This window comes from Malaya genurostris, chromosome 3 (genome assembly GCF_030247185.1).
Source record: "Malaya genurostris strain Urasoe2022 chromosome 3, Malgen_1.1, whole genome shotgun sequence".
In the NCBI taxonomy this organism is placed as follows: Eukaryota; Metazoa; Arthropoda; class Insecta; order Diptera; family Culicidae; genus Malaya; species Malaya genurostris.
Window position 1 is genome coordinate 127,395,324 of NC_080572.1, and position 24,155 is coordinate 127,419,478.

The following is a 24,155-nucleotide window of genomic DNA, read 5'->3' on the forward strand; positions in this document are numbered from 1 at the left end:
CCTTAATTCCATGCCGGCCACTAGACAGCGCGAGGGTAGAATGAATTTGAAAGAATTGGCATCACGATATAAAATGAACTGGTGGTCACATAAGCCTTTTATGAATGAGTAATTTTCACAATTTAGTATTGCACTGAGGAATAACCAAATTATGAACGAGTTCTGTCACATATTGAGTACTTTTTCAATTAGTAAAACGAAGAAATCTGCTCCCCTACAAATAAGAAAACTGAACGAAGAATCATTTGGAAAGCTTATCGGTTATAATAATTTAGAGGTAATCTTAAGTTTGTGCTTAGGGTTTTTACTATTGTTTGCGTTTTATCTTGGGCTCGACAATGCCACCTAGCAGTTCAATATAAACAGCTAAGCAGATGTAAAGTTATCGCTATTTGTTAATTTTGTTTATTATTTTAAACGAAGTGCATCAATCCGATTCAGTAAGACGTACGTTTTAACAATTGAAAATTATAAGATCGAATCAAACCTTATTATGTAATCCAGATTACATTAGACCTGTGGCTTCCAAACTCTATTTTCTACTGCGGCAGCGCAGCAAAACGTCTGAAATGAAGACAACAGCTATGTACAGCACATTTGGAAATATTTACATCCCGCTTAACAGGAACAAGTTTGATATTTCCAGTCCATCCGCTAATACTAATTCTGCCATCGAATTATCAAACGGAGACAATATGAACCTGCATTTCTGGATTTGGCTCACGTTTCATTGCACATAGCCCGTACGATTATTTTGAGAAACGACCTTCTGAATAAATGACATCAAACCAGTACTTAAGGGCTGAGGACAGAGGGCCACGTGTTGAGTTTTAAATCGACCACGTGGCTCGCTCAATTCTCTCTCGTATATGAGCAAACTATACCGGGTTGCCAGTATACATTTTATTATTTTGATGAGAAGTTTTATCACATTAATCTATCGTATGGGTTGAACTAGAGTGACTATAATCAGAGTGGCGACAGCTGTTCGTTTGGAATGACAGCTCCCAGTTCCAAACGAGCAAACGACCTGTCAATTCAATGTAAAGCTAATGGAATGTTTTGAATTGTTGCCAAAATTACGGATGAGATGTCGTCACTCTGGTTATAGGCACTCTAGGTTGAACATTACATGGATTCCAATGAACAATGAAAAAATATTCAATTTTCACAAAGATTGAATGTCTGTGTGTTTGGCAGCCTTGTCGAGCCAATTTTATTTCTCTCTCCTTTTTCAGAATGCTATCAGGAAACCAAATTGAAAAAAAATGGTGGATGTATTGAAACTGACTTTGTTTCACAGAAAAATACAAGACTTTATTTTTATCGCGATAACATATATGTTTTATGTACTAATCGCATCTAAACTAAATTATCTAGACTTTGTCACGGTAGATTTATGATACAAGCCTTCAAAGCCGAGATATTCGATGAACAAGTAGAGGTATGCATTTTCGAGCGTTCCAATTTTCAGCAGTTCTTCAGTCAGAAAAATATACATCACGACCTAAGCTAAACTCAATGAATCGTTCTGAAAATTTCACAGAATATTCTCAACTAAATTTCGAAGACATTGTCAGGTGGTTTTTCGGTGCAGAATTTCAAAGAAAATTTAATTTGAAACGGGAAAATAGCAAAAAACCTACCACTTTACGGTACTGTCCTCAGCCCTTAAAGTTCAAATACACAGTTTTGAAGCGAGCCGAGTGATTTAGTAAAAAATAAAATAGGTCTAGTGATTAATGTTGTGATTAAATTGTCTCACCCTGAAAATCGAAAATATAAATAGAATATCATGCCAATTCCAGAAACTTTTATAACATATGACTTAAAACTGGCAAGTTTTATTATAGTCACAGACAGTCTCTTGTTGTTCAGCAACCAATTCTTTGTTCAAATGTTCTCAAGATTGGACCCGCCAGATTTAACTTCTGTGCTGTTCTATTCTATCTATCCTATAAATTTACGGGTGCATTGCATTATTTCATTCTGTTAATGCTGAATATTTTAACATATTTCGACGAGGTAAATATAATTGTAGTCTACCTACAGGGACCTAAGCGTGGTTTTGATTGAGGCTAACCGCGGTTATCTGTCGTATAAGCTGTCAATGCTGCCATCTTCAACATCTGCCTCCATTTATACTTCAATCCTTCAACCTTTTTCTACTTTACCAACAAAAAACAATCCAAAAATTTATGTAGAAAACTCGACACCCAAATTATATTCATTCTTGCGTACGCTCTCTGTAATAAATTGCAAACTCTTCACATGAAAAAAATAATCTGCGATCTGTGGCACTCTATAACGCTAGACACTCACATAACTGAACACTAGCACGGCCATGCTTCGAAAACCAAATCACTCTCGCACAAAATGCCTCTATTGCAATATTCTAATCAATTTATAAATTTTACGTGTATGTAACGTATACGGAAGCAGTTTATACTATGTACTTTCTTTGTATACGGAATAAACAAGTGTGTTTTTTGGTACCGAAAGTTATCCATAGGACATCAGCTGCTACTATTTATATCTCGTTCACATTCAATCAACCATATGTTTTACGAAGCAGTGTTGACAGTTTTTTTTGCTTTTGTCCTGTTTCGCATTTTTCTGAACTCTGAGCTGAACTCAATTCTTTGTGATTTGAATTTTCCAATATTGACCATGAGCTTAACCCCGCTCGGCCTTTTGGCTATCTGTGCAGCCATGGCCTCCAGACGGCTACCAAAATTGTGTCAGTGATTGCTGTCGCATCCAATTTTGCAAAACATAGTCGCCTGTATCTTAGGTAGTCGAGCGTTTTCATCTTTTCACCTTCACTGAAAATGTCAAAGATTTCGATGTAGAAAAATTCTGGTGGATACGGTTGTATCGTTTGAGTTGTATGTATGGCAGCGGTGAGGCAGTCGGTAACCAGAATGTCTGCCAGCCATATTTTTCCCGCTGGCAGCGTTTAGTCAGCCATATGGCAGCCATGCCCATGCGGGACTCGGTGCAATGAACTGCATGTTGGACATGGGCTCTACCCTACGCAACAGTTTCTCTTATAATTATTCAATATTGACCATGAGCTTAACTCGGTGCAATATACTTCATGTTGGTCATGGGCTTAATCCGACACAACAGTTATTCTTGCTTTATTTTTTTTTACTTTTAATATTGACCATGAGCTAAACTCGGTTCAGTGAACTTTATGATGGCCATGGGCTTAACCAGACGCAACTATGATTCTATTAATTTCCAAATATTGACCATGAGCTTAACTAGGTGCAATGTGCTTCGTGTTGGCCATGGGCTTAACCCGACGCAACAATCTGTTTTTTTGTTTACTATTAACCATGAGCTTTACTCGGTGCAATGTACGCCATGTTGGCTATTTGTTTAACCCGATACATCTCTTATCGTTTTAATTTTTTTTTGCTGATTATTTTTAATTTTTATTTGCCATGAGCTGAACTTGGCTCACTCATTGCGCACTTCTGGCAACACTTGAAAAAAAAGCTTATCATCGTTCTTTCTTTTTTTTTGGCTTTCTCGTCGTCTTTAAATCGTCTTAATCATACTTACGATGAAAATGAATTAAAGATTCTCCAGTTCAGTTTATCATGGCAGGATCGCCAATGTGATATTCTCCTTTCCGCAAATATCCACTTATATTCTATACACTCGTTCGCGGCCTCTGACACAACGCATGCCACCGTCATTCCGCACTCACTCACTGCTACACTCTCATCCAATCATACTCAATGATGGATATCACATAATTCAGGATACCACAGCGACAATTTCAAAAGTCTGTAAATTTTGACGAAAGTCTGCGAAAAACGCGATTTTCAAAAGTCTGCACAACAAAAACGTCTAGTTCAAGATGCATAATTTATGTTATATATCACTTCTCAACTTTATTATGACCGAAAGCTCAATTTCACCTAACTTGTAATTGTGACTTTTTTGTTCTTATTTTAATGATTGTCAAAATTACCACGTCAGAAAAGTCATAAAGACAAAAAGTATAGTCAAGTACACTGAGGTCTTTTTTATGCGGTTTTTTTACGCGACTTTTTTATGCGAATTTTCAGAGTTATGCGGTTTTTTTATGCGAAGTTTCAGAGTTATGCGGTTTTTTTATGCGAATTTTCAAAGTTATGCGGTTTTTGTTATGCGAAGTTTCAGAGTTATGCGGTTTTTTATGCGAATTTTCAGTAAATTCGCATAAAAAAAAGACTTCATTGTAGTAAATTTTTTGTTCTAGTGCTTACTACAATACAGATGGTAAATAATCTGATATCATGGTCGTTACTATTATTTGAGTGCATAGTTGAAATGACCATGAGGAACAGGTTGCGGTTACTATAATAATTTTCTGAGGGTACCTTTTGTAAGTGCAAGAAATTGTACCATCTTCATTTTTGTGGTGTGGGGTGTAGATCTATGATATACGTTTAAAACATGAAGTATGTAATATATAAATTTCTAACATCAGGAAACTTGGTTTACTCTCGATCTTGAAAGATTGTTGAAATCGGTAAGGCCACCGTTAGGTTAGTTACCGAAAAAGTGAGCGTATAGAAAAAAGTACGTTTGTTTGGTTACGTCACTTCTACGATCATATTACTGAAACCCGAAGTGTCACCCATTTGATCGTCGAACTTGATCCACAATCTAATAGTAGCTTTCAAACGAGCCTAAGCTTGTTGGAATCGGCTCAGCCATCTCCGAGAAAAGTGAGCATATAGACAAAAGAGCGGTTTGTCGGTGACGTCACTGACATTTTTTTAGATGCTTCACCAAGTTATTCACGGATTTTTCTGTAGTTCATGCGCATCAGATGATGAAAAGAGAACTTCTAATAATTGAATTGTTTTTGAAAGGGGGGGCGAAACTAACATTGACAGCAAATGAAGAAAAAGATCGAATGTTTCGACTTTGGCTTCAATACTTATTTAGAAATTATTATATATTCTCAGATCAATTTTCGGGACTCGATTCGTTCGATTCTAGACAATCGATCCTAACCATCCGTTACTATGATCATTAAAGACAAAGGCCGAAGGCATGGTGGGTGCGAGAAGCTGTGCCGAGCTGGTGACTAGCATTAGCAAACCTAGAGCGGGAATGATATTAGCGGAACATCTAATGTCGTTTTCGTTTAATGCCAAACCTAACCCAGTTTCCACTCTAACTGCTGTCAAACCGTTTGTTTGAAGCCAGTTTCGAGCCTAGTTTCAACGTTGTTGAACTGAAAATCGAGTCAGTTTCGAACCTGGTTTTTATATCAGGTTTGCTCAAACCCTCGTTGCTAAGTGCGAAATCAACACAGTTTCGTGAAAAGTTTTTGTTTGATGAAACTACCCTGGGTCAGTTTCTGTTTTCTCAAGCGAAAACGACATAAGGGACCCTGTCAGAGTGAAACCTGAGCAGATTTCTCGCTTGTACTCTGACAGGGCTCCTTCCCGCATAGCGTTTTGGCTACCTGGGCAGCCATGGCCACCAGACGGCTACCAAAATTGATTCAGTGACGGTTGTCAAATGCAATTTGACAAAACAAAGTCGCCTATATCTAAGTTAGCCGAGCGTTTTCATCTTCTCACCATCACTAAAAATGTCAAAGATTTCGATGTGGAAAAATCCTGGTGGATACGGTTGTATCGTTTGAGTTGTATATCTGGCAGCGGCGAGGCAGTCGGTCACCAGAATGTCTGCCTGCCATATTTTTCTCGCTGGCAGCGTTTAGTCAGCCATCTGGCAGCCATGCGTATGCGGGTTTGATTTGCTGCTAATATCATTCTCGCTAGAGGTTTGCTAATGTCAGTCACCAGTTCGGTACAGCTTCTCGCGCGCACTCTGCCTTCGGCCGAACAAATGGATACAAAATATGCAAAACCGCAAAAGACTATTAATTGAAGACAAACACGAGAAAAGGTCCTAAGTGCAAATGGCAGTTTCTCTTTGTTTATTTTCTCTTTCGAGTATTACGGTACAATCAGCCATCTTTCCATCTAACACTTCACATAGGATAATAGCAAAAACCATCAACTTTCGATATGCACTTTAGAATTTGTTGGAAATTACTGTAATTTGCCGTAATAATTGAAAGAGAAAGTAAACCAAGAGAAACTATCATTTGCACTTGGGACCTTTTCTAATGTTAATCGAGAATTCTTTTGAATCTGAAATGAAGTTTTTAAGTGTCGTCTCCCTCGATATAAATTCAATTGATGCTTATTGGCCATTTTAAATGATCGTCGTAAATCTGTGATTACCTCTACGAGAAAAATACAGTTAATAAAATTTACAAGCAGAGTAGAAATTACTCAGTTTCCTAAATCAATATTACTCTGTTTTTGACAATTGAACTAAGGCTGTGAACCATCTGGCGAATTATTTTAACTTTTTGTTAAAATTTGACAGTCGAGCAAGTTATTTCTCCGTTGTCAAAAATAATCTTGCTTGAAGGTAGGGCTATTTTTCACATTTCAAAAGTTATTTTCCGACACTGAAAAATATCAGGCAAAAAATACTCTATCATCGGATCTTTAATAAATATTTCTTCTGTTCAATTTCTTTTACTTTCAGTCAAATAGAAATAATAACCCCAACAGTCACGTACCCAGATGGGGGGCCCGCGGGGCCCTGGCCCCTCCCGAAATAAAAAATAGATATATGATTATCTAGAAGATATCAGCCATGTGTGAAATAACAAGAAAGTAAACGTAAAGAAATGTGATACAATAACAGTTCCAGTGGAAAAGTTTAAAGTGTCTGTTAAAAACACCCGTTAAAGGCACACAGGTACATAAGCAATCTTCAGTAACATTATTTTTTATCTTTGGGCCCCTCCCGAAACGAAATTCTGGGTACGGGCCTGAACCCCAATAGAAAGTTTCAATACATTGTCAAACGACGTAAGTTTTTCTAACGTTCTTTGTTTTGCCATTATTATATCACTTGATATCATTCGACAAAAATAACCGCTCGACTGTCAAATTCTAACTAACTAGCTCTTTTTTTCACGGCCTAAGGCTATTCGCAACGATGTGATGGATATCTGTTGTAAAATGACAGACTGTCGTATAATTCAAAACTGTCAAAAATAAGATTTAAAATCTGTTCTATATATTTCTGTAAATGTATTGGTTTTGGATCTATTCACTATGATGTTTCAAATAAAAGAAACAAACAAATAAAATAAATGATTTCGAAAACGATATGAATTTTTGACCGGAACTTCTAGAATTTCTGGATCACAATGAGCTAGAATGCTTCTAAATGAAACTGTATAATTAAGTGCAAAACATTAAGACCTTATATTGATAATTTCTGAAATGTCATTCGCCACTTTGTCATCTCGTCTGTCAGATTTCGCTACAGACACTCACGCAAAAAAAATAAAAGATTGTTCTATTCGTGTTTGAAATATTCATTAATTCAGAACAAATTTGTCGAGCAGTTTTAAATCTGTTTCAAATTTGTGCTCGAAAATTAGAACTAGATCTCAATGTTGCGCTTGGCATGTTTTAGTCGTAGATCTAAAATAGATCAGTCCATATGAACTGAAACAGCGTTGAAAACACCTTAAATAAGAAGAAGTGAGTACACGGAACCGCAAATCAACCTAATTTTAAGTACATTCCACCCAATTTGGGGGTTTCGTTCAATAACCTAATTTTAGGTAAAGTGGCTCTAGGTAGTTTTCGTAAGACACGTGCAAAAAAATACTCAAAGATGAGTTATATTTACTCTATAGTTGAGTCATATTGACTCAATTTCAAGTTAATACGGTTTACTTGATTTTAGCTTATTGAACGAAACTCTCGCTGTTGGGTGGTTTTGCTCTTTGTATTTTGACAACAATTGAAGGAGCGAATGAAAGGAAGTACTTAAAATTAAGTAAAAAGAAGTCAAATAATAGGTAGTTTTTATTTTCCGTGTACAAATTACTCGTTTGAGAGCAGAATTGAACAAACGTGTAAGGGAGATTATATGAAACTCATGGCGTTTTCGTTTTTAATTTGCACTACACCGGTGCAGTGCTACACTGAGGCATGAATAAACGAACAAAAATGACGAAAACATAAACAGTAACCATTGACTACAATAAACGATTCCATTGCACAGAGCTACACCAAACTTTTCATGAGTGCTACACCAGTGGTATCGGTGCAGAAAAAGTGTAGCACTGGTGTAGTGCAATTGGTAAAAACGAACGGTTTAGGTGCAGCTTTCGCTACACCGGTGTAGTGCAATTTAAAAACGAAAACGACATCAGAGATGCCAGGTTTGCAGATTTGTCTAAAAATCTGTAGATTTCTTCTAAAGTGCTGCAGATTTTTTAAAATTAAGTTTTTCGTCGACTTTCGTCAAAGTTTACAGATTTTTAAATTAGTCGCGCTGTTTTTTTGTTTGCTCGACAAGCCAGTTTTTGTGTCATACTTTATAGAGAATAAAAGCCTGACATTTTTGTGGATTCACACTTTGGAATCCAGCCTGAAAATATTATAAATTTATACCTGGCATCTCTGTTCATACCACAGAATAGCTCTTTGGAAACTGTTTTGGTTATTTAGTTGTGTATTCATTAATATTGTTATTCATTGCACGATTTCTATGATTCTAGTAATTTAACAATTAATATCTCAGGATCATGCCTCGTAAATTTCCTGACAGGTAAACAAAACTATTAAATTTTATCACAATATTCATAATTTCCATTCTAGATGGTTAGATTACACTAAGTTCGGTGATAAAGTTGAAGGTACATCGTTCATTCCACTCAAAGTGCCACTGAAAAAGGTAAGTCCAAAAACGCTAATAATTAAGTATAATGATTGTTTTATTATTGCACGGTACCACATACCCGCCTCAATGCCCGGGTTGGCGGTTCACTTCCGGTGAATCGCTCAACAATTGAGTATTTTGTATCGTGTTAGTGCGGTAATAATTCGAGTGTTTCGCGAGAAAGTCCAATAGGCCAGTGAAAAGAAAGTCCATTGGACTGTAAACGAAAATTAACTGGCAATATAGCCTAAGTTATTGTGCCATCAATCGGCGTCTTCTCAAGTGAAGTGACACCAACCAGATGGATGGAGAAGAATTGGCGGTTCAATGTATAGGGTGTTAGTCTAACAAGCCAGTTGTCGTATGTTCGAGCTCCAACCTTGAAGAATTCATAGAGGACCGCAGTAGTACAAAATACAAATAATTTATATTTGGTAGTACTAGCTATGCAATGATTCTGTATGCTAATAATCTACTGTGGAAACAGAAAGGCCAAATTCCATAAAAGGAATGTAATGCCAAGACTGCTTTCTAAGTACCCACCTCTTACAAAATGCTCCAAATTATCGCACAGATATCAATATTATCACATCAACATTCTTTTCACAGAATATTTGTAGTAATGGTTCTGTTTTTTCATAAATACGTTTATTTCATAGGCAATATAAATAAGTTTTTCTTCGCCGTGTCATCCACAATACATAGTACTTTAAACCTAATACATTTCAAATATCATATTAATATTTTGGTATTCATTAGTTAATCTAAACACTGTTTTTATCAAGCGATTTGCTATTAAAAATTACATTAAATAAAATACATTCATTTTGTACATGATATTATAACTATTTCAAGTTTGTTTGTAGCGGTTCATCACTTTTACTTAATATAAGATAGCTGGCTATTGGTTGAACTCATGGAAGAGAAAATGGACTTAATGAAATGATAAAGAAGTTTCATGAAAGGAAGGTCAGACGAGCAAGAATGTCGCGAACTGGCACATTGGATAGTCTACCTTGGGTACGCAAATAATTTATTAATTGAGATCTGACATCAGGATACTCCACGCATGTCCAAACGACATGATCGCGATAACCTTCGCCACAAGCACAATGATTAGTCTCGGAAAGTCCAATTCGAAGGAGATGTGCATCTAACGTGTAGTGATTACACATGAGTCTGGAATCACACGAATGAAGTCCCTACTCACAACCAGTCCCTCCATGCCTTCGTCGATATTTTAGGAATAATTGAGTGCACCCACCGACCCAGATCATCTTTATCCCAAGAAGCTCGCCAGTTGGCAAGTGTTCTTTGGCGAGACGCGCTATAGAATTCGTTGAAAGCAATCGGTCTCTCATAAATTTCACCCTCAATAGCACCACGTTTGGATAAAATATCGGCTCTTTCATTGCCTGGAATAGAGCAATGAGCCGTGATCCAAACTATTGTGATTTGATAATTATTATTCAAAATTTCGTTCAGACACTGTTTGTTTTTTGCCCAAGAAAAACGGTTCATTTCCATCGAGCGTAGGTGTTCCGGGATTTTGTTATCAGATACCTCATGTGTCCTTCCCACGAGCATTTGGAATCAAACCGAGGTATTTGAAAGTCAAAACCTGCTGGATCATTCTTCCGATCATATGAAGTTGAAGCTGCGCGGGATCATGCTTTCTTGAAAAGACGACCAGCTTTGTTTTCTCCGCAGAGAATTCGATACCCAGATGAACAACCCAAACGGACAATTTATTTAAGGTATCTTGCAATGGATTTTGCAGATCAATAGTTTTGGGTCCAGTTACTGAGACCACGCCATCATCTGCCAATTGTCTGAGTGTACATGGGGATACTAGACAGCTGTCAATGTCATTCACGTAAAAATGAAAGAGGAGCGGACTGAGGCATGAGCTTTGAGGGAGACCCATTTGGCTAATTCTGAATGTTGCCAAATCGCCATGTGAAAAATACATGCATTTCTCTGACAGAAGGTTGTGCAAATAATTATTTATAATCGCTGGAAGTCCATGTTGATGGAGCTTGTCTGAAAGAACATCAATGGAAACTGAATTAATTGCTCCTTTAATATCTAAAATTACAGCCATTTGTTTTTTTTAGCGAAGGCAATTTGGATGTCAGACGAAAGTAATGCAAGGCAATCATTCGTCCCTTCATTTCTACGGAAGCCAAACTGAGTATCTGACAACAAACCGTTCGTCTCGACCCAAGTGTCGAAGAATATTTTTTTCGGACAATTTTCTGATGCAGGACACCATTTCAATGGGTCTATATGAGTTGTGATTGGAAGCTGGTTTCCTCGGCTTTTGAATGGCGATAACTTTCACTTGCCTCCAGTCAGGTGGAACAATATATTGCTCAAGAAACTTATTGAACAATTCCAACAAACGTATTTTTGCAAGGTCGGGCAGTTGAATTTAATTCTGTCCAACCCGGGAGCGTTATTGTTACAAGACATGAGTGCTATGGAAAGTTTCATCATTGAAAAGGGGCTATCAATGGTACCATTATTTGGAGAAGACTCCCTACTAATGCTCTGCGTAGGAACAGAATCTGGACAAACTTTTCTCGCAAAATCAAATATACATCGGTTCGACTATTCCTCACTCTCATTTCCTACGTTACGATTTCTTACTCGTCTGATCGTATTTCAAAGAGTTCTCATTGAGGTTTCTCTTGACAAACCTTCGACAAAATGTCTCCAATTTCTTGGCCCGAAGTATGCTCTTGTACTTGGTTTCTAAAATCAAGAATTTTTCAATATTCTGAGGAGTTCCTCCTCTTCGTTTTAAAAACATCTTGAAAGCATTTTGTTTCACGTGTTTATCATCTGAGCACCCTTTGTCCCACCAAGGGTTTGGAGGGCTTTTGTTAAACGATGGACCAAGAAATCGTTTGGTCTGTGCTTGTTCTGCGACCTCCAGAATCGAACAAATGAGGAAGTCATATTCTTCAAGTGGGGGAAGTTCTTCCATTGAGTTCAAAGTACTAGAGATACTACTTTGGTATTTAATCCAGTCAACATTTTTTGTCAAATCATATGGAATATTAACTGAATGCAATGCCTTTGTTGCTGCTAATTGAGATGATGATTGGTAAATGATCACTACCGTGTAAATCTGGAAATACTTTCCAGGTTCAATCTAGTCGAATTGAAGTCGAGTAAAGAGCTAAATCTAATGCACTTGGACGTGCAGGAGGTCTTGAGATCCGTGTCATGCTACCCATATTTAGTACCGTCATGCTAAAATTGTCGCAAATATTATATATTAAAGATGATCTTCTATCATTGTAAACGGAACCCCACATCATTCCGTGCGAATTGAAATCTCCTAAAATCAAACGTGGAGCAGGAAGGGCTTCGACAAATTCATTAAGCTGTCGCTGTCCAACTTGAGCTCTTGGAGGAATATATACCGAAGCAATCCAAATGTCCTTTCCTTTAATGTTTATTTGACAAGCAACAACTTCTATACTAGAAGTCGAATGAATGTTTAATCTATAAAAGGAATAACATTTCTTAATTCCTAAAAGCACTCCGCAATACGGAAAGTCTCTATCGAGACATATAATGTTAAGGTAGCGCTTCGCCGTGGTCAGGTCGAAGCGAGACAACTCTTGCTTTGTCGCCGAAATTATACCCTAAATTGCAAATTTCTCCAATACTAACCCGATTCACGAAAAATCAAAAACATACGATTGTAGGTAAATGATTTTACTATGCATTTGGCGAAGAATATCAGTTCTTCTTCTTCTTCTTCTTCCTTTCTGGTTGGCGTCACCTCACTTGAGATGACGCCGAATTGATGGCACAGCAACTAAGGCTATATTGCCAGTTAATTTTCGTTTATAGTCCAGTGGACTTTCTTTTCACTTGACTACAAGCGAAAATCTCGCTGTGTGGCTGCGTCGAATCGTCAAAGTACGGCTGAAAATCCTTTCTTTCTTGCGAAATACTCGAATTTTCCCCGGACTAACACGATGCAACGTGCTCACCCGTTGAGAGTTTCACCGGAAGTGAAGAATATCAGTTGGAAAGCTTTTCTTTCGCGAGATTTCGTGCAAGTTTTGTTAAACATTTTGTTTTCTTTTTTTATATTCTCGCTATAAACAACTCGCATACGTAGGGATGTCCTACGTTTTCAACAAAGCGTCGAAGCTAGTAGCGATGAAAATCATTACTGATTTCTGGTTCTACTGAAACATGAATAGAAATTATTTAACAGAGTAGTAACACTTACCTACATTTTCTACTCATCTATACTCAACGTTTATGCAAACAGAACGGACAACGAAAACAAAAGAAATGTTGTTAGCGTCTACCGCATGTGGCATTTTGCACAACCCAATGCATGCGTTGACATTGTGTGCGTGCGAAAGAAGAAGGAAAAACTCATTTATTTTTATAACTCGCACGAAATCTTTCGATAAAAACGTTTATCAGGCACAATTTATATACGAATCGATAGAAAAATTAATTATCTAGAATCGTATGTTCTTGGAATTCCCGTTTTCTTCCCCGTTTTCTCACAATTTTGGGTAAAGTTTGTGAAACCCCAGGATAGGCAGCGAACTCCCGTGACCACGGCGAAGCGCTACCTTAAAGTCGTTAAAATTTAAGGCTATGTTTGATGTAAGCCATGTTTCGTACAAAGAAAATACATTTTTGACTATGCAACAAAACTTTAAATGAATCAAGTTTTGGCATGATGCTTCGTCAATTACACTGCAGGACGGTGATTGAATCATTTGCGGCGGATGATAAATTATTCATCGAATGATACAAAACCTGAGAGAACTGGCCATTGAGCTGAAAACTGTTTCAAAAAAGTTCTAGCTATTGGAAGTAATGCCGTTATGATGGTCTTTAGAGGTTCAGAAATATTGAATGCTGCGAAAATCCATTCTACAATTTCCGAAAACTTCAGTAATACTGATGGTGGCTGTGAAACGGAACCCACTGGATTATTGTCTTTTCTTGTGCTAGTTCCTGGATTGGTTTGTGAATTTGACAAACCAGGAGGCACAAATTTTGGTCTTAAATTTGGCTTTTTAGATTTAACACGGGGATCTTTTTTAAGGTGTCTATTTGTAATCTCCTCTTAACAGACTCTGAGGAGTGACAAACGAGGTATCTTCACTATTTCCGTCAGAGTCAGATTCCTCTAGCTCCGCAAGATTTGAAAAACCGTTTTCGGTTTCCAAAGGTGGGACATCAATGATCATTTTAAGCATTTCTGCATATGTACGCTTAGACCATGCTTTTGAAGAAAGCTTCATTTTGTCTTTACGCAACTTGAATGCAGCGCATTCTGAATGATCATGAGGACTCTCCCCACAATTAACACATTTTTCAATATCTTTATCGCAAAGATTATCGTTATGAGGACCCTTGATATTTTATACGTTTAGATTTGTTACTACAATAACCCAGTGAAATTTGTCGACACGCATAAGTCCGATCATCGGCCCGATTATCAGACCGATTGAGCACGATATGGGACCGATCGTAGCGCTTCGATCGGCCCGTCATCGGACAATTCTGCACCATTTGCATCAATCGCGTCGACCTAAAAAAGCTTTATGTTTACATTATGTATCACTAGAGAAACAGAGCGACGGCATTTTCGAGCCGCCGTCTCCCCGATAGGGTGTGAAAAAGTGTTAACCATTCTTTTGTTTCGATCATAGGGGCTTTAACCTTAAGGTCATTCGACTCTTAGGGCCAGAAAAACTCCGGCCCTATGTTGATATATCCCATCCCCTGAGTATCAGACACCCACTCTCTGCTTTGGTATATCTTCAATCTTTTGTTCTACCGATACACTATGTAAGCTCGAAACGCAATCAAAAGCTTTCGTGCACGATGCGTCCGATGTTCGAATTTACTGGGAAGTAGCTGTATGTCCGAACTTGCAATTGCAATTCATAACATGCGGTACGAAAAGCCGAACAGGAAGACGAATTTTATCGATATAGTCATGGCTAGGCAACTCAGATCCGGCAAATGTTACTCGAAACGAATCTGAGGGACGATAAGACTTAATACCATCGACCATAGATGCTGAGTACAATTGCTTGCACTCGAGTATCTTAAGCATGGAGTTTTGAAAAACTCCATTTTTAAGTAAATCATCGGCTGTCAGACTTGATTCAGTCACAACACCGTCAATTTCCACCTCCTTCCATGGAATGTAAACTTCATATTCAACAGCAAATAATTTACAGGTTACAATATCGTTTGCCTGTTTCAAGTCGTTAACAACAACTCGAATTTTATCTCTATTAGCTTTACAGATTTCTTCAACGTTTGAAAAATGTTATGTCAATTCCTTTGTAATTTGCATCAAATTTAATACCTTTTCATTTTTTCGAAAATAGACTATCCATGGTCCAGTGGTACCCTCTGGCTAATGTTTAGCCCTTGGAGTATTTAAGATCTTACTAGTATCCGGAATCGATTTCAGATGATCTTCCATGAGATCATCCATTACATTAACTGTTTTCGTTGTGGTCACCAGGCCCGAACCCAGGATTTCATTTCGGGAGGGGCCCAAAGATTAAAAAGTAATGTACCTAATTCTCGGTGTGCCTTTTACGGCGGTTTTTAACATACACTTTAAACTTTTCCATTGGAACTGATATTGTATTACATTTCATTACGTTTACTGTCTTGTTATTTCTGTAACACATGTCGGAGACATTCTAAATAATTATATGTTTTTGATTTCGGGAGGGGCCAGGGCCCCTCTGGGTACGTGACTGGTGGTCACCACTTGGTGTGCTGCCTGTACCTGACCCCAGGTACAGTGCTATTGCTCTTGGTGGCGAACATATGTGATGCTTGCAGTGTAGCACCTCGCGATATATGTCGTCTCTTTCGATCCTACGCAGCGCACAAATTCTGGTAGATCAGCACTGGGTTGCTTTAGCACCTCTGTGCCTTTGCACCCCTTCGTCTTCACACCGGTATGCGATGGCAGCTCTGGGACTCGTCACTTCTATGCGCTCGCACCGCTGTGCGTATGAACGGGATGACCTTCGTTGCTAGCTTTCCAGGTGGGAAACGCCCCGAATATAGCCTTGGCCATTAGCCAGGGCCCCTCTGGGTACGTGACTGGTGGTCACCACTTGGTGTGCTGCCTGTACCTGACCCCAGGTACAGTGCTATTGCTCTTGGTGGCGAACATATGTGATGCTTGCAGTGTAGCACCTCGCGATATATGTCGTCTCTTTCGATCCTACGCAGCGTACAAATTCTGGTAGATCAGCACTGGGTTGCTTTAGCACCTCTGTGCCTTTGCACCCCTTCGTCTTCACACCGGTATGCGATGGCAGCTCTGGGACTCGTCACTTCTATGCGCTCGCACCGCTGTGCGTATGAACGGGATGACCTTCGTTGCTAGCTTTCCAGGTGGGAAACGCCCCGAATATAGCCTTGGCCATTAGCACCAGCAGTTTTAACTACCTGTAGCAGTTTTAACTAACTCACGAGCAGTATAATCGAAACACAACCTCTTCGCTTGAATGGTTTTTACTGAATGATAATGATCCTGTTGCTTAAGCACGAAAATCCGTAAAATACGGAATGCGCAAGTTTGTTTTTCAATGCTATTTTTCAATTGAATTGATTTTTTTCCTATTCCGTTCGTCAATATAATGCATCTCTACTTCTCTGTCTTCGATTCTCGTGCTACGGCTATCCCAACAGTTATTATAATAGCACTGCATTTAAATCTGATCGCGAGTTTCATGTTGTTTCTCTTCCAATACTTTGATAAGCCTACTTTATAAATATCATCGTGTTCTTCAAATATCGCCATTTTTATTTAATTCTAAAATGACTTCATATTGGAATTCTTTACCTATTCCTTTTAACAACATTGCAATTATTTATTAAAAAGTATTTGAATTTGCTACTGGCAGTTTATTGACGTGGTGTCTTTCGGTTTATTGGTCGATTAAATAATAGTTGTACAGGTAGTAGTTCACGGGACGAAACATATCTCCATATACGTTTCCAGTTATGATGAGGGTTAGCAGTTTCGATTCGGATGCGATCAGTTTGTTCAATTAAATGACGATGAATTAGATCAGTGGAGGGATGCAGGCGGATTTGGAAGGGAAGGGTTTGAGTGAGATCAAGAATTAGTTTAAGACAGGGAAAGTTTCTGAGGGAAATTGTTCTGAGAGCATTGCTTTGGACGATAAAAGAGGAGTAAAACGGAATGGATTTAAGCTCTTGCAGATGACGATTCATTACCAAGACCTTGCGTTCAATCGCTGGTAGTTGTAGTTTCAGTCCACCATGTTCGATACTGCGAGCAAATTGCTGCATCGATACTGTCGCACATGCGCCACGGAAAAGATACGAACGCATGGTAGCAGTCAACTTAGCGACGTGTGCAGTAGTTGGAAGAATATTTGAAGCTATGTAAAGCTTGCTTCATTTAGAATTGGAACAAACTTTTGCTCATATTGTGGCGCTCCTGGTGGACGGATTTGGAAGCTCTTGGCGCCCACGTGTCGGGAATTTTGTCAGCTTCACGTATGATTTTTGACATTCCGAAAATCGACTGTACTTTGTAAACAATCAACATGGAAGCCGAAAGAAGGAAAAAAAATTGTGCACAGTTATTTGGAAAATCCATTGTGGTCTGCATCTCAGGCTAGCTAAACAGCTGAAATTGCCCAGAAATACCGTATGGCGCGTTATCAAACGGTATAAGAAAATATTGACGACGATTCGGAAGCCTCAAGCCGATCGTCGGAGTCGAACTGACGACCGGAAATTGCGTGGTAAGATTTTGAAGACGATTAAGAGGAATCCTAATCTGTCGGACCGTGATTTGGCCAGAAAATTCGGTGCTGCCCATAGTACCGTGAGGAGAACTCGACTCCGGGAAGGAATCAAGTCGTATCGAGCTAGCAAACAGCCAAATCGGAATATGAAACAGAATAGTGTGGTCAAAATTCGTGCTCGGAAACTATAAGACCAGGTGCTGACCAAGTTCAACGGATGTCTTCTGATGGACGATGAAACCTGTGTCAAGGCTGACTTCGGTCAAATCCCAGGTCAAAAATTTTACTTGGTAACGGCTCGGGGGGATGTTCCAGCCAAATTTAAATTTGTTTTTGCCGACAAATTTGCAAGAAAATTTATGATTTGGCCGGGCATTTGCAGCTGCGGCAAAATAACGAGAGTGTCTCCAAAAACGAATTTTGCCGTTCATTCTATCCCACGACCATCCTGTAATGTTTTGGCCAGATTTGGCAAGCTGTCATTACAGCAAAGCCGTTTAAGAATGGTATGCAGAGAAAATGGTCCAGTTTGTTCCGAAAAACCTCAACCCACTCAACTGCCCCCAGTTCCGCCCTATTGAGAAATACTGGGCAATCATGAAGAGGAGACTCAAGGCAAAGGGAAACGTTGTCAAAGACATCAATCAGATGACGACCTGGTGGAATAAGATAGCTAAAACGATGGACGAAGAAGGTGTGCGCCGCCTACTGAGCCGTGTTACAGGAAAAATTCGAGAATTCCTTCAAAACCGTGACGAATAATTTTATCCGTATTTTTTCTTAAAAGTATGAAGAAAACGCTACATTTGTATAAAAAAGATCTTGAATACAATAATAAATAACTGAAATACAGGCAATTGTCTTTGTTCCAATTCTATTTGAAGCAAGCTTTACCATATTTTTGATGAAATGAATGTGTTCAGTAATATTATCTTTTGATGCATGACTAAGCTGCGCAGGGAGTGCATCCATACCAGCCGAGCAAAATTGGTTCTCCTGCTATGTATGTTTCATTGCTACGTACAAAATCTCAGTAAACCGTCTTTGATGCAAAAGCATCTCCGCCTTCAATCGATTGATCGTTGTGAGCATAGTGCGGTTGTTATGATAGTTGTCGACTGCCTGCCGTAATAATCCGTAGAGACGCTGCTGTTCTCTGTAGAAACTGTCAAAGGCAATTTTCGATTTCCATTTGTAAAACGATTTGATTTTAGGCTTGGCGTACGACAGCCACCATTCCATCCAAGACGAAAAGTTGCGACGCTGCCGAGTCCAGTATTGCCACCGTAGCTGAAACTCGTCGATGTTTTCGGCAGTTAGGAGGTGGGGGTGGAGTGACCAGTATCCTCGGCCATGAGGTTCGTCGCGAAGAGGGAGACAGATTATGAGCGTAACTGCCTTGTGATCTGAGAAACAACACACATGGACATCTGTTGTTCTCAGCTGATTTTGAAGGCTTGTGCTGACATATATGCGGTCTAATCGGGCAGAAGAGTTTGACGTGATGTATGCGTACCCGATCTCGTGCGGGCGGAGGTGTTGCGAAGTATTTCGAAGATGCAAATGCTGAATGGTGGTTTGTAAAGTGGGACTAGGGTTGTTACCAGTGGCATCAGCTAATCTTGTCACACTGTTGAAATCACCCCCTAGAATAGTGTGGGCAGTGCGATGATGGAGATAATAAGCTAGTGTTGTGTTGAAGAATTGTTCTCGCTCTGCGCGACGGGCACTGCCAGATGGGGTATACACATTGCACATAGTTATGTCCTGTACGCGTAAGGCCACTAATCTTCCGTCCAGGCTTTTCTCTACATGCGAGAATTTGATATATTCCTTCAATGCAATCGCTGTTCAATGCAATCGCTGTTGGTAAGGTCAATTGTTCATTTTCAATCTCCTGTAGAAACACGATGTCAAGTTCCATGGTGCGGATAAACGTGTTCCATGGTGCGGATTTTGTCGTGTTGATGTTGATGGATGCGATATTACAGCTTACGAAATCGAAGATTGTATATCCTCATCAGCTAGCTGGACTCGTTCGTGTTCGTTCGAAGGAAGGACTTCATCGGCTTGACGCATTCTCTTTCCTGGCGGTTGTCTGCGGGAGCGTCGGCAGGCCCTTGATCTGTGAAAACGGCAGGCAGGCTCTTGATCTGTGAAAACTACTTATTCCCATAAAGGAATTTGTGATTTTTTTTTATGGTGGCAATCAATGCTAAAGCTTCTAAATGTATGACGGGGTATTTTTTTGTATAGCGTTAGAGAATTTTCGTTCTCCGCAAAAGCCATTTTACAATTTTTATCCCAAATATAACTAGCACCATTTTTCAGAAGATTTTATAAATAAAATAGTTTAGTTGACAAATGCCTTATAAATTTATTGTAATAATCAAACAACCCATTATCTGGGCGTTTTTATTTAGTATCCTTAGCTTGGGTACCATACGGCCGACTCCTTAGCTAAGGTCATGGGAGACTAATCTGCTTCAATGATTTTTTCAGTATTTCTCGTCAGAAACCTCTGTAAAGTTGGCAAATTTCTTGGAGCAATGGCAAACTGGGACGATGGCTACACTCTATTATCTCAAGGGTATCGACGATATCAGTTATGGCATTTTACTAGAGTGATACACCAATGCGTAAGTTTCATTTCTACACAGCGGTTACATTTGGTGTGCTCCACACAAAGAGGAAAGCGCACTTTTCTCAGTGTCCATTAGACAGACTTTGAGTGTGTGTTTGTGTTGAACGAAACTGGTGCGAAAGAACCACATTCTCTTCGCATGAATCGCTCTCGCCTTACTACACCCAAGTGATCACTGGCGCGTGACGCAAATCATACACCAGAGTGTTTATAGGCTTGTACACCTTTGTGAAAGTATCTGCATCCACCTCAGAGAATTTCGGTAAAGAACTCGAAAATTTTCGACACGTATTTTTGTATTTCATATGGTACGTGAAATTTTAGAGCTATGAGTTTTTGAAATTTCACGTTTTCAAAAAAGAGCCTTTACTGTAGTCTGGAGTCTGTTTCGTTTCCATCATTTTTATTAGGAGCCACGTCTACTTGAGTAGAAAGTTGGTTTGGTGCAGCGGGGGGAGCCATAGTTGTCTTTTGCTGGTCAAGCCCAGGGCAAAAGTTGAGGTTTCGAGATGATGCTTCGACCCCGACCCTTGTTTTGAAACGACCTGCTTCGGAGAGATGTTATTGTTTATTACTACTCTTTTCTGTTGATTTGTGTTACTTTTCGTTACGCTAGCGTACGATTTATCCGCTTCCAGTTTTTGTATAAGTAATTTCTTGTTTTGCATACATGGAATACCAATGTGTACATACTCACGACAGTGTAGACAAGTTTATTGATGTCCCTTGTAACCCACAGCAGTGTCTTCGCCTTTGATTGTTACAAGGGAAGGAATATTTTTTTTGACAACCATTCGGGCAATCCGAACACCGGTCTTTATGCCTTCGAAAGCACCATAGCGATTGTCCCACAGAAGATCTCGAATGCTTAGAACTTGACCGTATTCGGCTAGAAAAGCAACGATTTCTTCGTTGGTAATGTCTTCGGGAAGGTCGAATATCTGCACCTCCACCGCACCGTCCTCCATTGTCACTCGTAGTTTATGCACCTTTCCATCAAAAACGAATTCGTGCTTGTTATCGTGTTCTTCTTCGATTTTTTCGGCCACGACAAGGCTGTTGACCTTTACGAAGGTACATCCAAGGCTTTTGCTAGGTTGAATTTGGATCATATTTTCGCGAGTAAGACCGAGCTCTTTCCCGATGAATTTTAATATCGCGTCGTGAGAAAGGGTTTTCGGGAACTGCGAATAGTCCACACGAAATGTATTCTCCCGCATCGCGGATAAAAACAGTTTCGATACTTGATACCGAAGTAGAGCGGCAAATAACACTGTACTAAAGTTCGTGAGCAAATTTCGATTTCCGAGCTTCCTACTTAAATAGACCGATCGCCACGAAAGTTTGCTGATAACAGACATCATTAGCAGAATTTGTTGACCTCATCAAATTATGTTTATAATACCACTTCGGATGCATAAGAGTAACTATTAACTATTAGCAAAAAGGTTTGATGTACAACATGAAAGAAGTCTATATGTATCCTGCTAAACGGTTTCGTTGTTGGTGTCCAACCTGATGTTATTTGAGGCTTATGTACTATGGCCATACTGTTACAAATATCGCAACCTGCCATATTATTTTCAATATCTGAATTCATCCCGAACCAATACAATAAACGTCTAGCCTGCTGTTTCATCCTAACAATACCAGAATAGTTTGCATGTAAAAGCTTTAAGGTGCCACCCTGCAATTGCTGTGGTATCACCACCCTATCTTTATATAATAGACAGTCATCCACTAAATCTAACTCTTGTTGGTTAGAGAAAACGTTGACAAAACGTCTGTCAAGATTTTTCGGCCAACCATTCTTCATAAAATAAATTATTCTCTGTAGAAATTCATCCTCTTTTGTGCATTTTGCAATTTCCATTGAATCTATAGGGATTTCTTTACCGAAGTTTATACTATTAACCCAACTTTTATCCCAATCTTTCGGAACCACATCTTCCAAAGGAAATCTAGAACAGAAGTCCGCATTTCCCATTATTGATGACGGTCTGTTATGGATATCGAAATCATAGATGGCGAGTTCTAAAATATCGTATATCGTTGTAGCCTTGTGACGTATATAGAATGTTTACTCTCTTTCCCAAAAATGCCTACTAAAAGCTCTTGATCTGTGAAAACTACTTATTCCCATAAAGGAATTTGTGATTTTTTTTATGGTGGCAATCAATGCTAATGCTTCTAAATGTATGACGGGGTATTTTTTTGTATAGCGTTAGAGAATTTTTGTTCTCCGCAAAAGCCTTTTTACAATTTTTATCCCAAATATAACTAGCACCATTTTTCAGAAGATTTTATAAATAAAATAGTTTAGATAACAAATGCCTTATAAATTTATTGTAATAATCAATCAACCCATTATCTGGGCGTTTTTATTTAGTATCCTTAGCTTGGGTACCATACGGCCGACTCCTTAGCTAAGGTCATGGGAGACTAATCTGCTTCAATGATTTTTTCAGTATTTCTCGTCAGAAAACTCTATAAAGTTGACAAATTTCTTGGAGCAATGGCAAACTGGGACGATGGCTACACTCTATTATCTCAAAAGTATCGACGATATCAGTGATGGCATTTTACTAGAGTGATACAGCAATGCGTAAGTTTCATTTCTACACAGCGGTTACATTTGGTGTGCTCCACACAAAGAGGAAAGCGCACTTTTCTCAGTGTCCATTAGACAGACTTTGAGTGTGTGTTTGTGTTGAACGAAACTGGTGCGAGAGAACCACATTCTCTTCGCATGAATCGCTCTCGCCTTAATACACCCAAGTGATCACTGGCGCGTGACGCAAATCATACATCAGAGTGTTTATCGGCTTGTACACCTCTGTGAAAGTATCTGCATCCACCTCAGAGAATTTCGGTAAAGAACTCGAAAATTTTCGACACGTATTTTTGTATTTCAAATGGTACGTGAAATTTTAGAGCTATGAGTTTTTGAAATTTCACGTTTTCAAAAAAGAGCCTTTTTTCAACAGCCTATACTGTAATATCTGATAAAGATACAAAAATTCGTCCAAAACATGAACTGTGCGTTTTTTCCTTAGCTTTCAAATAAGCGATTCCATAATACAACCTTTAAAGTTAATATAATGAAAAAAGTTAATAATTATTAAACAAATAAAAAAAATTCAAACTTGGGCCTAATTTATTTTTCGTTTTTTTGTTGTAAAAAGAAGCCTTAGGGGCTTAATTCAATCTTTGGCAAAGTTTCAGAGTGGAAAGATCAATACTTTCCAAGTAGTGAATTTCTCAATTACGACCCGCACGCGCGGAGCGTACCGCAGCGCAATTCGCTCGGATACGGGCTTAAGAGGCTATTCGCATTATGGTCGATCAGAGCTCTCCGGCGTTGACTTTTTTTCTGCTTCGGCTATGGCTGAGCTGCACATGCATGCTTCATTGCTCGAAAACAAACTTCATATTTTCAAAATGTGAAAAAAAATTGAAGAGTGACGAAAGTTTAATAATTTGCGATTTTGCGGAAAATTACGCCTTCGTTATTCAAAACGCCATAACTGGCTTTCATTGGAACTACGACCAAGCGATTATATTCCCCATTGTTTTCTATTATAAAATGAATAGCAAAATCGATCATAAAACATTAGTAATTATTTCTAATTGCAAGAAACATGACGCAATAGCTGTGTATGTTTTTCTCGAAGCTCTTAATCAATATTTTTTACAATACTATCCACATATACGCAAGTGCATCTATTTTTCTGACGGCGCTTCTCAGAAATTCAAAAATGTAAAATACTTTGCGAATATATTTCATCACGAGCATGATTTTCATCGTTTTGCACAGTGGAATTTTCACGCGACAGCTCATGGAAAAGGGCCATGCGACGGTGCTGGAGGAACTATCAAAAGAATGGCACGTCGCGTAAGTTTACACA

The 24,155-nt window shown here is 38.8% G+C and overlaps 1 protein-coding gene across 1 annotated transcript in view; it reads left to right on the forward strand.

Annotated features, from left to right (window-relative positions):
• The first annotated feature begins 8,515 nt into the window (after positions 1–8,515).
• LOC131433997 (RNA/RNP complex-1-interacting phosphatase) overlaps positions 8,516–24,155 on the forward strand; it is a 97,470-nt gene continuing 81,830 nt past the window's right edge. Inside the window, exons 1-2 of the mRNA XM_058600616.1 lie at positions 8,516–8,673; positions 8,724–8,799. Coding sequence (XP_058456599.1) covers positions 8,651–8,673; positions 8,724–8,799 — 99 coding nt within the window. The 5' untranslated portion in view covers positions 8,516–8,650. The remainder of the gene's footprint in view (positions 8,674–8,723; positions 8,800–24,155) is intronic.